The sequence below is a fragment of the Rissa tridactyla genome, chromosome 19, assembly GCF_028500815.1.
Source record: "Rissa tridactyla isolate bRisTri1 chromosome 19, bRisTri1.patW.cur.20221130, whole genome shotgun sequence".
NCBI lineage: Eukaryota > Metazoa > Chordata > Aves > Charadriiformes > Laridae > Rissa > Rissa tridactyla.
In genome coordinates, this window is record NC_071484.1 from 3,214,080 (window position 1) to 3,227,514 (window position 13,435).

Sequence of the window (13,435 nt, forward strand, 5' to 3'; positions counted from 1 at the left end):
CCAGTTGCAAGACTTGGGCCAGGAACAAGGTGGGACGAAGGGGTGTTTGTGGGGCTTCTCATCTCTGCTCCTTGAGGGCTGCAGTGGGGATGGTCCTCCCAGTTCCCATCCCCAAGAGCCCCCGCAGCCGCCCGTCCAGGGACGGGTGAAATCTAGAAGAGGAGAGGGAGGACCAAAGCGAGGTGTCACCTCCCTGGGTGCCAGCCATGCCCGCCCTGATTGCCATGACACCCTTCTCCATGAGTCCTTTGGAGACAACCACTCCCTGGGGAAGCACAAGGTGGTACCCCAAGGTGAGCTCTGTCCCCCTCTGCTCTGATGCAGAAATATGGTTTCCCTCCATGCTGTGCCCTCCGGCGGCTGCGCTTTACCAGCTGCGGGCGAGCACTGAACTGTAAATCCATATGAAAAACACCTTCAGGTACTTTTGCCAGTTGTGTTGGTCCCCAGAGCCCCGGTGGCTCTGCCGGGGGCCTTCCCAAACCTTCACCTTCTGCAGGTTTGGTGGGGTTTTTTGCCGGTTCTGAACATCCGGCGGCTGCTGGGAACCAAACTGAGCCTCACCTTGTATGCGAGGGCACGCGAAGCGAGAAAAAGGAGGGATAAAGGTTTCCAGAGAAAGGCTGGTCCCAGGAGGAGAAGAGAGAGGTGATGGGAGAGGTGTCTTCTCCTGGCAGAGCGGGCAGGTCGTGCCGTGCATGGTGCTGTACGTTGGGGCTGAGTCCCCGCTGCTGGCACCCCTGGTCTTGCTGGAAAAGCACAGCCTGGTCGTGACATCCCGGCAAGGCAAAAGTGATGGGGGATGCCCTTGTGCTCAACCAGCACTGGAGGGATTGTCGTCAAGCCCTGGGGTTGGAGGTGGGAGCTGCGAAGAGCGAGGCAGCAATGCTGGAGGTGCCTGCAGAACCCCCAAGGGGCAAAAAACAGGAGCAGGGCACAAGCCAAAGAGGGTTTGCAGCAACGGTGGCCAAATTACCCCACCGCATTGTCTGCAGGCTCCGTCAAACAGACGCAGACCTCATCCAGAGGGGCTCGGTCAACCCTTGAAGTCCCCTGTGCTTGCAGTACCCCATGGCATGGGATGTAGGGAGAGCTGGAGGTCTCAAGGGCAGGGTCCTGTCCCCCAGCATCTCTTCCCCTGGGCCACCCTGGCTCCCCAGCCCGCAGCTCATGGCCAGACCGTGCCCTGTGGGCAGGGCAGAGCAGAGCCGCTGCCAGGCAGCTGTGCCCTTCCCCAACCCATTCCTATTCATCAGGGCTTGGGTTTCACCGCTGTCCTTTCATACTGACGGGGACAGTGGGTCACACCACCTCCTCCCTCCAGCCCCCTGCCTGCGTGGGTACCACCATGCTCAACTTGAATTACGCCAGCCTTGGGACGAGCTGTTCCAACCAGAGGAAAAATACAGCGGTGAGGCCATGCCGTGGCCCTCGGGGACGTCAGCGGGTCCCGGAGGTGGCTCCTCCTCCAACCACACATCGATGCAGAAACCTCCTTCACCCACCGCTGCTTTCTCCCCATGATGCTGAACTGCTCCCGTGTGGCCGGTGGGGCAGGTTTGGCCCCACAGAGCCTGGCATGGGGTTCTGCACCTCCTCCAAGCCCACTTCTCTCCTTGGTTGAACCTGCAGCAGCATCTCCTGGAGTTGGGGCTCATTGCTGTGAGGCACCGAGGGCCCCAGGGGACTTGTTCATGAGCAGAGCAGAAGCTCTGGGGTCTGGGTTGGGTTGGAGGCACCAGGGGGGACAGCCCAAGGGGGCTCTCGTGCAGAATGGGAACACCAGGTCCTGCTGAGGATGGCAGGTCCACCCAAAGCCATGCAAAAGGGCTCCCCACATCTACCCTGGAGCAAAGCGGGACAGGGGGGCATTTACCCCTCCCAGGGGCAGGGTAAACGTTTCTCCCTCTAACATAGAATCACAGAATGGTCAGAGGTGGAAGGGACCTTAAGGACCAGGTAGTTCCACCCCCTGCCCTGGGCAGGGACACCTCCCACCAGCCCAGGTTGCTCCAAGCCCCGTCCAACCTGGCCTTGAACCCCTCCAGGGATGGGGCAGCCACAGCTTCTCTGGGCAACCTGGGCCGGGGGCTCACCACCCTCACAGCAAACCCTAACACACACCAAGGCACCTAATATCATAATAATAGACCATTTATGGTTGTTTATTTTAAGAAATGTACAAAGAAAAATGCCTTTAGCGCGCACGAATCCTGCTCTTTGGCATTTTTTCCATCACCGACAACACGTACGTACAAGCAGCATCGATTGTGAACCACAATCCGGGCTGGAAACCGCCGTGCCACGGATGCTTCCCAGGCAAACGCCATCGAAAGTAGCTCAGGCTCCTGTTCCAGGGAGCATCACCCTACGCGACACGGAAACGAAAGCACAACGCTACGGGATGAGCAGAGCGACCCCGGCTCTGCCGCCTGGCCGACGACAGCACGTGGACTCAAGCAAGCTCAGCACCGCTCCTGGCCAGCCTGAACATGGGGCATCCGTAACGGCTCAGCGCCAACATCAGCCCAAGAAAAAAAAAAAAAAAAAAGAATTATAATAATAATAATAATAAAAAAGAAAGACAGACCATTTGGCTTCAAGAAGCAGCCCTTGTTTTAACTGGAAGAGGTTTTGGTTCATGTTTGGTTTGATCTCAAGAGGGTTGGGTTTTTTTTTCCCCTTCTAAAAGCAGAAGGCAGCCCAGAGACGAACTCGGGGTCTTTTGCTTGTTTTTCTTGAATTTCTTTCCTCCACCTGGGTAAAGAGCAGTAAAACCCTTCCCCTCTCCCTGGGAAAACCCTCCTCTGCCGAGAGGGTTCCTGGTGAGGACCTGCCTGGCCCCAGCATGTCCTGCTGGGTCATCTCCAGAGCCCCGGCCAAGGGAAGGATGCTCTGCCCCAGTATTTTGGGATTTACACCCCGGTGGGAGCATTCACTGCGTTAAGGCCCCTGGTGGACGATGGGATTTAAGGGACCCCGTTGAAGCAGCTCGTTGCAAAGAACGACTGTTCAAAGACCCGCTCCGATCCCCCTGGGGATGCGTCTCATTAATTAACACTAATCAGGAGCGCTCCAGCGGGACGTTTCCACTCGCTGCGGGGCTTGAAGGAACCCTAGAGGGTTTTGTTACAGGGACCGGGGGTTCTCGGAAAAGGTTCTCCAAACCCGACCTTTGTCCATTCCTTTCCTGCCACAAAATCTGGATGAAAGAGGAAAACGGTGAAGAAACATGAATATAAATACCATTTACATTCGTACCGCGGAGACCTGAATGATTTATGATTTCAATGCATATCCAGAGACCTTTAAAACCTGATATTTAACCCTGAGAACATATCTGCAGATGCTTTGGTTTTGGCTATGCAAACAAATCTTTAAGACGTTAATTGCACTTTCTCTGTATGTAACAAAAAAATAATCCATAAAGCTTATTCAAATATTCAAGAAGAAAGGTGCTACTTTAAGACATTGGAGATTTTTGTTCAGAAGACTTTGTTTTTTCTGTAATTATCCTTAATATTATTTCACTTGGCTCATCTTTCACTGGCCGCTTGGCTGCACTCTGGAAGGATAGTGTACAAGAAAATCTCTTAATTGTGAAATAACATTAATAAATAATTACTTTAAGCAAAAGGACAGCCATCCTCCTTTGTTAATGTCTGAAAAACATCGTTACCGTGATGACGTCATTTCAAAACTAAAGTGTTTCTCTTCCACCAACGATAGATTTCACATTTCATTCTCATAATAAAAATATTAAACTCTTTGCAAGTGCAGTGAGCTGTAAAAACCAGGACCGGTAAGAGATCCTGCTTCGAAAGTTAAGGTGTCTCCTTGAAATATCTCAAATTAGCTCAATATCTAAGATCTAGTGATCTGTCTATGGAAGGGCTCTTGAAAAGGAGATACAAATCAAGTCTTTTCAGGCTGGGCGAGAGATGGAAGCCTCCTCCTGTTATACCAGCGACTCCTTCACCACCCATTCCTTATCCCACGCTTCTGCTTCGCCAGGAGCATCTCGAGTCTCTGAGCTGGGAACGGGTGCAAGATCAAAGGCAGGGGCCGTCTCCACGTCTGTCCCACCGTGCCCATACATCTCGTGCATTTTGGTGGCGATCAGACCTTCCTTCTCGGGTGCGTCCTCTTTCAGGGCCTCCTCGTCCTTACTGTGCCTGTACATGTAGGATGCCTGCTTCACCGAGCGCCTCAGGAGGTACCTCCGGAAAGCCCTCTGGATTTTTGTAGCACAGACTTCCTCGTGTTTCCTTTTCAGAGTGGTGGTGATGGGCTCATAGGAAACCTTCGAGGGGTTCGCGGCCATGAACTTCTCCTCCATGGTGGCCTTCAAGGCATCCATCTCTCCTGAGTCTCCCAACACTTCCTTAGTCAGGGCAAAGAGGATATCCAGGCAGTGGATTTTGTCCCCAGCAACCATTGGTAGATCCATGGTGATTAGCTTGATCTTGTTCGGCTTGGGAATTTTGAGTGGCTCCTGTAAGGTGTCTACAAAGTCAGATAAGGTGCTGTACGCGATGAACTGAGTGGCGTCTGGGTCAAACTTCTCCCAAGTTTCATAAAACATTTCAAAATCATCTTCACAGAGGGGTTCGCTGCTCTCCTCTGTGGCCACATTGAAATTCTCCAGGATGATGGCAATGTACATGTTCACCACGATGAGAAAGGAAATGATGATGTAGCTGCAGAAGAAGAAGATGCCGATGGAGGGGTTGCCACAGTCCCCTTTTACCGAACTGCCAGGGTTTTCCAGGTCAGGGTCACAGTCGGGGGGGCCGCTGTTGAGGATGGGGCTGAGGAGGCCATCCCATCCCGCTGACGTGGTGATCTGGAAGAGGCAGATGATGCTGTTCCCAAAAGTTTCAAAGTTGAAGATGTCATCGATCCCCGCCTCCTTCTTTACATAGGCAAAGTTGGACATCCCGAAGATGGAGTAGATGAACATGACAAGGAAAAGCAGGAGGCCGATGTTGAACAGGGCAGGCAGGGACATCATCAGAGCAAAGAGGAGAGTCCGGATGCCTTTCGCCCCTCGGATCAGCCGGAGAACACGACCAATCCTTGCCAGCCTGATGACCCTGAAGAGCGTGGGTGATACGAAGTACTTCTCTATGATGTCTGAGAGGACGATACCTGCGAAGGGATGAAGAAGAGGTGAGTTTGCCATGCTCTGCAGCCAACACGAGGAGGTGATATGGAGCTACTCCATCTGTCAGAGTGGGCAGATAGGCGGAGATGAGGCCACCCCTGATGGCACTCAGCTCTCTGCTCCTCTGGTGGCAAAGGGAACATATTAAAAAAATGAATTCTGAACACAGACTCAAAGGTTAAATGCTGGCTGCTCTGTTTGAGAGACAAGGGGAACCCAACACCAAGGAGGAGCGAGACACATCCCCAGCCCCTCATCCAGCTTGGTGGCATGGGGTGGCCTCACATCCCTCTTGTCTCAGGGTCCTGTTGGCTTGGACTTACTCAAGGGGTGGGTGTAAGGGGGTGGCCGGTGACTGCTTGGTGGCTGTGGATCAGCTAGATCATTTCCACTCTTCATTATCCAGTGGGACCCCCGAGGAACTGGTGGAACCAGCAGGACTCACCTAAGATGGAGAGGATGACCACCACAAAGTCAAAGATGTTCCAGCCAATAGTGAAGTAGTAGTAACGCAAGGCAAACATTTTGAGCACACACTCTCCAGTGAAGATGACGATGAAGACCAGGTTTATCTTGTAGAGGACAGATGTTTTGAGTTCACTTTGATCATCTGTTTCGACCATCATGGTCACCATGTTAAGACAAATCAGGATCATGATGGTTATGTCAAACACTTGCTTGGTAACAAAGTCAAACACCATCCCTTGAAACTTGTTCTGTCGTGAGGGCCATGTGCGTGATGATGGGGAACCAGAGGTGAGGTGGGAACGTGGGACAGACACACACGAAACAAAAGACACAACAGAAAGAGAAGAAGGAACCGTATTTAAAAGAGCGTAAAAAACCTCAGGGTTGTGGCCAGTACACAGGTCTCGTGGCCCCAAAAGCTGTGGGAGGAGGACACCCAGCACCTTTCAGGATGAAATCCATTACCATCACCGTGACACCACAGCCAGGAGGTGTAGGCACAGGGGACAGTTGCTTTCTAATTATATCCACAGCTAATGCGTCAGGGCAAAAATAAACACATGGAAAGGCCTCACTTGAGCAGATCTATCAAAACCAAACCCAAGTCGCAACCGTGTATGTATTGGCTGGGCCAACGTCCCTTCTAGGAGCGTTGAAAGCTGAGCTTTCCCGGAGTCTAACCCCCTTGGAGAGAGGAGCTGGGAGCCAAGATAGGAGAAAACCCTAATCCCTGCAAAAGTGAACCCCCACCTGGCCCTTGCCAGCAGCCCCGGGGCTGAAGAGCAGACCCAAAGGATGTCACCTGATGGGAACCTCTCCCGGCAGCCCCGTCTCTTAGCAAGGTCCCGTCCGAAGAGTGGTGACAGGGAGCCAGGATTTGGCTCCTTGCCCTGGCAAATGGTCTTCCCTAGACCCTTCTGATTCACTTTGGGACAGCTGGTGGCATGAACTGCTCCCTCCCTGCTGCACTCCAGGGTGATTAACCCAACATACCGATGGCCTGGGGATGGGCTTCTGAGGTTTCTTGGAGCCGAGCTTCTTCATGGCGTTGTAGTATTTCTTCTGCTCTTCCGTCATGAAGATGTCTTTGCCTCCAAAGTATAAAGGGAATCGCCTCTGTTAGTCTTGGGGGACTCACCTCTTTCTACCGAGCATCTCTGACCGTGCTCCTTTCCACCAAGCATCTCCAGCCAAGCTCCTACCAGGCATTACTCGCTGCACTGACTCAGTGAAACCTGCTTCCTCTCCGCTTGCCCTTTTCTACACTGCTTCCCCGAGCTCACAGCACCCATGGGTGCACACCCCAGCGCTGTGGTTTCCTCCCGCAGAGGTGAGATGCTGCAGGGACCGGGGCACCCCGTGCCCTGCTGGGGTTCACCCCCTACGTGCTGGTTGGATCCTGCTGGCAGCATCTTGGTGAGCTTCAGAGCGTGCTCGGCGCAAACAATGTGCTCCGTGTTACCCACCCTCCGCCTGCTCCCCGCCTCCGGCAGCCCAGGGGCGTCAGTGCCGTGCTGCTGGCTTGAAAGCAGAAGTTGAGTCTTTCCTTGATGCATGGAAAAACGGTGAGAAAGGGTCACGGGGTGGGAAAAGAGACTAAAAGTGACAGCGCTGGCGTACAGCCGTGCCTGCTGGGGCATAGGCAAGAGAGAACACGGGGGTCCCCCCGCCTCCTCCTCCCTCTGCATCCATAAATGAAATCTTCTATAAATGCTATGGCCAGGACACAAATCCCTGGCTACTGTTTGCCCGGCACTCCTTGTTCACTAATGGATAACGGCAGTTCGGGTTGCAGAGGGACCCTGGGGTCCATCTAAGCCCTGGTCTCCTCACCCCACAACCGTGCAGGTCCCCTCTGTCCTGTTTTGGCAGGGGGTTTGGACTGGGCGATCTCCAAAGGTCCCTTCCAACCCCAGCCATTCTGTGGTTCTGTCCTGGACCAGCGGCCCAGGAGGCAACAGTGGCTGCAGCACCCAGAAAATACTTATCTTTTTCTTCTGCTGGTTGAAGTTGTCGATGATGACGCCAATGAAAAGGTTCAGGGTGAAGAAGGCACCGAAGATGATGAAGATGACAAAGTAGATGTACATGTAGAGGTTGATCTCGTACACCGGCTGCTCTTCAATCTGACCAGGAGAGATGGGAAACGTGAGACTAACCGTCTCCTGAAAGCATATCCCCAAACCCCCGGACAAGGGATCGCTCTATCCAGACACAGCTGTGGGGTCGCTGCTCCAAAACCTTTGGCAGATGCTGCGTGGGCTGAGTGGTCCCTGTGGGAGCAGCCATGGGAAGGGACAACCAGGTGACACCAGCCGGGTGACCCCTGATCCCACGGCATGGGCTGGGGAGTAGGAAAGGATGCCCAGGTGTGGCAATACCATTGAGCAAACTTGAGTTTCTTCCCAACAATCGGCTTTCCAAGGGCTGAAATATAGCCAAGAGGGGAAAGGAAAAGAGGTTTAATTCACGCCGCGCCAGCGCACGGGGGTGGCACAGCCCGGGAAAACGCTCCTCGTCATGGAACGTCACTTAATTCCGCTCTACATTTGACTGGAGACATCCCAAGGTGTCACAACCAGCCTCCCTCATTCCGAGGATAGCTCTTGGCAGAAAGGAGCGGTTTTTCTCCCGAAACAGCTTTGCCCCAGGTGTCCGGGGAGGCAGGAGCCCAGGCCGTTTTCAGAGGGAGCTGGAAGCAGCTCCTCCGCTGAGCCTCAGCAGCTGCAGCCGGGGCGAGCAGAGCGGCTTGTTTCTGGTGCTAAAAAAAGGCAACGAAAACAATACGTTCGGGCCCGTGGGTGTGCGGGGCTGACCCCCTCAGCGGGGCACCGGCAAGGTGGCTCGGTTAGAGAAAGGTAGGAAGTCCCTTCTGCGCTGGCTCATGGCAGGGCGTGCACACATGGGCTGGCCTGGGGACGGTTTTTGGGGTGGATGCCAGTAGAAACAGCCCCAGCATAAGACCCTTCAAAACGTTGTTTTTTTGGTTTTGTTTTTTTTTTGTTTTTTTTTGTCACCCATTTAACCCAAAGGTTAAACGTTGGCTGCTGTTTTAATAACCCGTTTATTAGGGGGCCTACATAAAATAACCCATTTAGGGGGCCTACAAGGAAGCTGGGGAGGGACTTTTTACAGGGGCAGGTAGTGATGGGATGAGGAGTAATGCTTCAAACTGGAAGAGGGGAGATTTAGATGAGATCTGAGGAAGAAATTCTTTGCTGTGAGGGCGGTGAGCCCCCGGCCCAGGTTGCCCAGAGAAGCTGTGGCTGCCCCATCCCTGGAGGGGTTCAAGGCCAGGTTGGACGGGGCTTGGAGCAACCTGGGCTGGTGGGAGGTGTCCCTGCCCAGGGCAGGGGGTGGAACTACCTGGTCTTTAAGGTCCCTTCCACCTCTGACCATTCTGTGATTCTATGATTATTTCTCAAGTCAAGCCAGGCACTTTATCCAGGATGGGATAAGCTCTTCCAGCTGGAGGGGCACATGGAGGGGCACTGCGTCACTGCGGGGTGAAGGATGAGCCCTCCAGGTTGGAGCTGTGGGGGCAGAGCAGGGATTTCGGACCATGAAGGTGAAGCCGAGAGGAACGGGCTCAGCCGCAGCTGTAGCCTGGGTGAGGTGGGAGCCCGGTGTGGGGGCCAGGGTGCAGCTGGGATGGTGGCTGTGGTGCAGGTGACAATGACACGAGCGGCACAGGGACACAACTGGCTGCCCTTTTTGGGGCTGTGCACCTCAGCAGGGGGGATGTTTTGGAGGTTTCTCCACTCTTTAGCCCATGTCCTAGCTGAAACCAAGGGTGGGATGCGGGCAGCCCGGATGGGCAGAGCCAGGCGGGTTGCTGCGGCCGAGGGGTCCATCCCCAGCCCGTGCTGAGCATCTCCTCGGCCCCAGGACTCTGCTCCCAGCCTGCCCGGGGAACCGGCTCGGTGGGACGAGTGATCCTTGGTGCCGGTTGTGAGACATCCCTGCTTGTCCCCTCACCTCGCGTGAGTCCACGGCGGCGTACATGATGTCCATCCAGCCTTTGAAGGTCGCCTGCAGGGACAGAGGAGAAGAACAGATTCGCTGGGAGGTATTTGGGGGTGAGGGAGGGAGGGGAAGGCAACGGGTGCGTGTTTGGGGTTTAGTTTGGGGGTTCAGCTCTGGGCTGATGTTACTGGAGTTACAGCTTCTCTGTGGGAGTAGCAGGAGAGGGACCATGAGTTGAATCCACAAGGAAAATGCCCTGATACAGAAATGCGGAGATTTACACGCGTGTGTGCACACACAAGCTCCGTTCTGTGGCTGAGGTTACCAAGGACTTCCCCAAAACACTGCTGCGAACCAGGCTGGGAGAAGAAGCAATGGACTCTTTCCTCCCCAAAAAAACAAAATGGATTTTCTCAGTGGCAAAGCTGTGCCGGAGCCGACTGCCTTCCTCCTGCTCCCAACCTCTGCCACCTCCGTAGCCCCAATTTCTGCATCGCTGCCTCTGCTACCTGGATCCCGACCCTGGTGGGGGCACACCGCATCTTTTACAGGTTTTTGCTGCTGATTTGTTAAACAAAAAGCCTGAACATCTTGTTTCCTGAATCTGATGGAACAACAAATCTGAAGAGGAAGCTGAATTTAAAGCTGGTCGGTCAATTTGTGTCGTGCTCCGATTCTGCAACCGCCAGTTCCCCTGGATCTGCTGGGAGTGACCCCAGCACACCCCATAACAGAGCCCACACCTATATTTTTATTGAAATGAGGGGTGAGCAGTTCCTCTTCTGCTTGCCTGGCTCAGCTGCGGTGGGTTCGGTGGAAGCACGGCTGCGTTCGCCCACCGCCCTGCAAGCGGACACACGCACTCTTTTTCCAATCGTCATCTTCCCCATGCAAAACTCTTGCAGCCTGCGACTGAGAGCAGACCGAACCTTTCGAATGGGTAGGGGGCAAAGGCTCCTGCATCCTGTGCTCTGCAGAGGTCTTCTCGCAGCCCCAGGCTGGGTGCTACCTACGCTCATCCGCAGCGGTTCCCTGGTGACACTTTCCCCACCCATCTTCCAACCCTCTCCCTTTCCTTCTTGGCGCTGCAGGGTTTTTTGTGTTAAATACCAATTTTGGAGCTAAGAAGCAAGTAAGGCGCCCCATCTAGGCGTCATAGAATCATAGAATGCGTTGGGTTGGAAGGGACCTCCAAAGGCCATCTAGTCCAACCCCCTGCAGTGAGCAGGGACATCTTCAACTAGATCAGGTCGCTCAGAGCCTCATCCAGCCTGGCCTTGAATGTCTCCAGGGATGGGGCCTCCACCCCCTCTCTGGGCAACCTGGGCCAGTGTCTCACCACCCTCAGTGTAAAGAACTTCTTCAGCCCTCATGCTAATTCGACTAGAGCAGTGACCATCCCCCCATACTGGGCACTGGTGAGGCCCCACCTCGAGGCCTGTGTCCAGTTTAGGTCTCCTCACTACAGGAGGGACATTGAGGTGCTGGAGCGTGTCCGGAGAAGGGCAGTGGAGCTGGTGAGGGGTCTGGAGCACAAGCCTTGTGAGGAGCGGCTGAGGGAGCTGGGGGTGTTCAGCCTGGAGAAGAGAAGGCTGAGGGGAGACCTTCTCGCTCTCTACAGCTCCCTGAAAGGAGGGGGTAGCCAGGGGGGGCCGGTCTCTTCTCCCAAGGAACAGGCGATGGGATGAGAGGAAACGGCCTCAAGTTGCGCCAGGGGAGGTTTAGGATGGATATTAGGAAGAAATTCTTCACCGAAAGGTTTATCAAGCATTGGAAGAGGCTGCCCAGGGCAGTGGTGGAGTTGCCATCCCTGGAGGTATTTAAAAGCCAGGCAGACGCGGTGCTGAGGGACATGGGTCAGCGGTGGGTTTGGCAGTGTTGGGTTAACAGTTGGACTCAATGATCTGAAATGTCTCTTCCAACCTCGACGATTCTATGATTCTAATTGCACTGCCCTGCTACGATGATGCATGGAGGAGGGATGGCAGCTGCTTTCGTTACGTACCACCTGCAGCAAGGAGAGGTATCCCAAGCCAACGTTGTCGAAGTTGACCTTGACGTTGACCCATCGGACCTCGTTGGTGTGGAGGAGGGCCATGCAGTCGCTCTTGTTGTTCACCACGCTGATGTCAAAGAGCTCCCCTGTGGTGGTGTTGACGCATCGGTAGTACTTCCCCGCAAAGAGATTCACCCCCATAATGCTGAATATCAACCAGAAGATGAGGCAGACCAACAGGACGTTCATGATGGAGGGGATGGCGCCCAACAAGGCATTCACCACCACCTGCAAGGGGAGAAAAGACCTTGGAGGACCTGGCTAGGAAACCAGGCTAGCAATGATGACCTTCATGTTCCTGTGCCCCAGCCTTACCCTCCCCAGCGGCACCAAGTGGGCTCAAACTGGACCAAATCCCTTAGTATTGATCCCACCGATCCAGAGTCCCCTGAAAACCAACTGGGATGGGTGCCTGGTGTAGGTGACTGCTGAACGGTACCACGGTGCACGGCCGTGTCAGAGCGAGCAGCACACAGGGGAGGCACCTACCCTCATGCCTTCAAATCTGGACAGGGCACGCAGTGGTCTCAGAGCCCTCAGCGTCCGCAGGGACTTGATGGCTCCCAGCTCAGAGTATCCCAGCCAGTTCGCTGTCAGGCTGATAAGGGAAACCTGGAAGGAGCAGCCCAAGGGATGAGATGGAAACACAACTGAAACGCGTCCACGCAGATCCTGCGCTTCCCTCCCTCCCCAGCACTCCCTCAGGCCAGTGGACATTGTCTTGGGACACAGGGACTTGCATTGAGTCCTTGGGTTCCTGGTGACCAGCCACCTGGCGGATGTCCCTGCTTCTTGGGTGTTAGGGTGGAGGTGACAAGGGACACAGAAATACTGCCCAGGTGGAATGGCCTGTTGTGCCACGGAGCATTTGGGAGACCCTGTATCCCTTCCCATCTCTACTGGGGTCTGGTAGAACAGCACGGGCTTGTTCTTGGCTTGAGCGTCAAACAGAAAGGCTTTGAAAGGGTTTCTGCAATGAAGGAAAGAAATGGCCCTTCCTGTGGGGGACCATTATTTTAAGCAATGGTCTAAGCCCTCATTCCACAGCCACCCCATTGTCCTTTAAAATACAATGTGGGCTCATTTCCAACAGCCTGCTGCAATCCCCTAATGCTCCCAAATCCCTTGGCCAACTATGGCTCCAGAGGTGCTCACCAGACAACACTTACGTCGACGATGAGGAAATCCAGCCAGCACCACGCGTTGGTGAAGTACACCTTGAAGCCGTAGGCCACCCACTTGAGCAACATCTCGATGACAAAGATGTAGGAGAAGACCTTGTCGGCGTACTCCAGGATGGTGCGTATCACCTTCCGTTGTTCAATGTAGATGTCCTCAAAAGCCTGGAAGAGGCATGGAGCTACGTGACAGTCATTCTTCCATTAGACCCGCTGCACAGCTCGGTGCAGCCGCATCCACGCCTGCGTTTCCTTGGGCTTGGGGCCGCTTGAAAAGTCGAGAGCCTAGCTACAGGTGACATTTACTGACGCACCTGATCAACGTGGGGTCTAACTCCTGTTTGTAAGCTCTTGTTGGCTCTGTAGAGCGGTGTTTGTCCCACAGCAAAGCTTCGCTGCAGCAAATGTCCAGCTGCATCTCATTCCCACCGGGCTGAGCACAAGCCAAAAGCTAGGACACCAACTTTGCACCTTTGGATGCCCTGGTAGTTTTGAAAATGCTCTTAGGAGCGCTTAGGGTTACTGATACATCCTCATGGCACGTAAAACATAAACAATCAGAGGTACGGGCACGGTGACCAGGTGTTGCACAGCTGTTTT

At 54.2% G+C, this 13,435-nt stretch overlaps 1 protein-coding gene across 4 annotated transcripts in view; it reads right to left on the reverse strand.

The window, feature by feature from the left end:
• Positions 1-2,136: 2,136 nt before the first annotated feature.
• Positions 2,137-13,435, reverse strand: part of SCN4A (sodium voltage-gated channel alpha subunit 4) — a 49,443-nt gene continuing 38,144 nt past the window's right edge. For all 4 annotated transcript variants that reach the window (XM_054224530.1, XM_054224527.1, XM_054224528.1 and 1 more), the window contains 8 exons: positions 12,827-13,000; positions 12,147-12,269; positions 11,607-11,885; positions 9,614-9,667; positions 7,624-7,761; positions 6,629-6,733; positions 5,613-5,883; positions 2,137-5,151 (listed from right to left, as the gene is read on the reverse strand). In XM_054224530.1, coding sequence (XP_054080505.1) covers positions 3,959-5,151; positions 5,613-5,883; positions 6,629-6,733; positions 7,624-7,761; positions 9,614-9,667; positions 11,607-11,885; positions 12,147-12,269; positions 12,827-13,000 — 2,337 coding nt within the window. In that variant the 3' untranslated portion in view covers positions 2,137-3,958. The remainder of the gene's footprint in view (positions 5,152-5,612; positions 5,884-6,628; positions 6,734-7,623; positions 7,762-9,613; positions 9,668-11,606; positions 11,886-12,146; positions 12,270-12,826; positions 13,001-13,435) is intronic.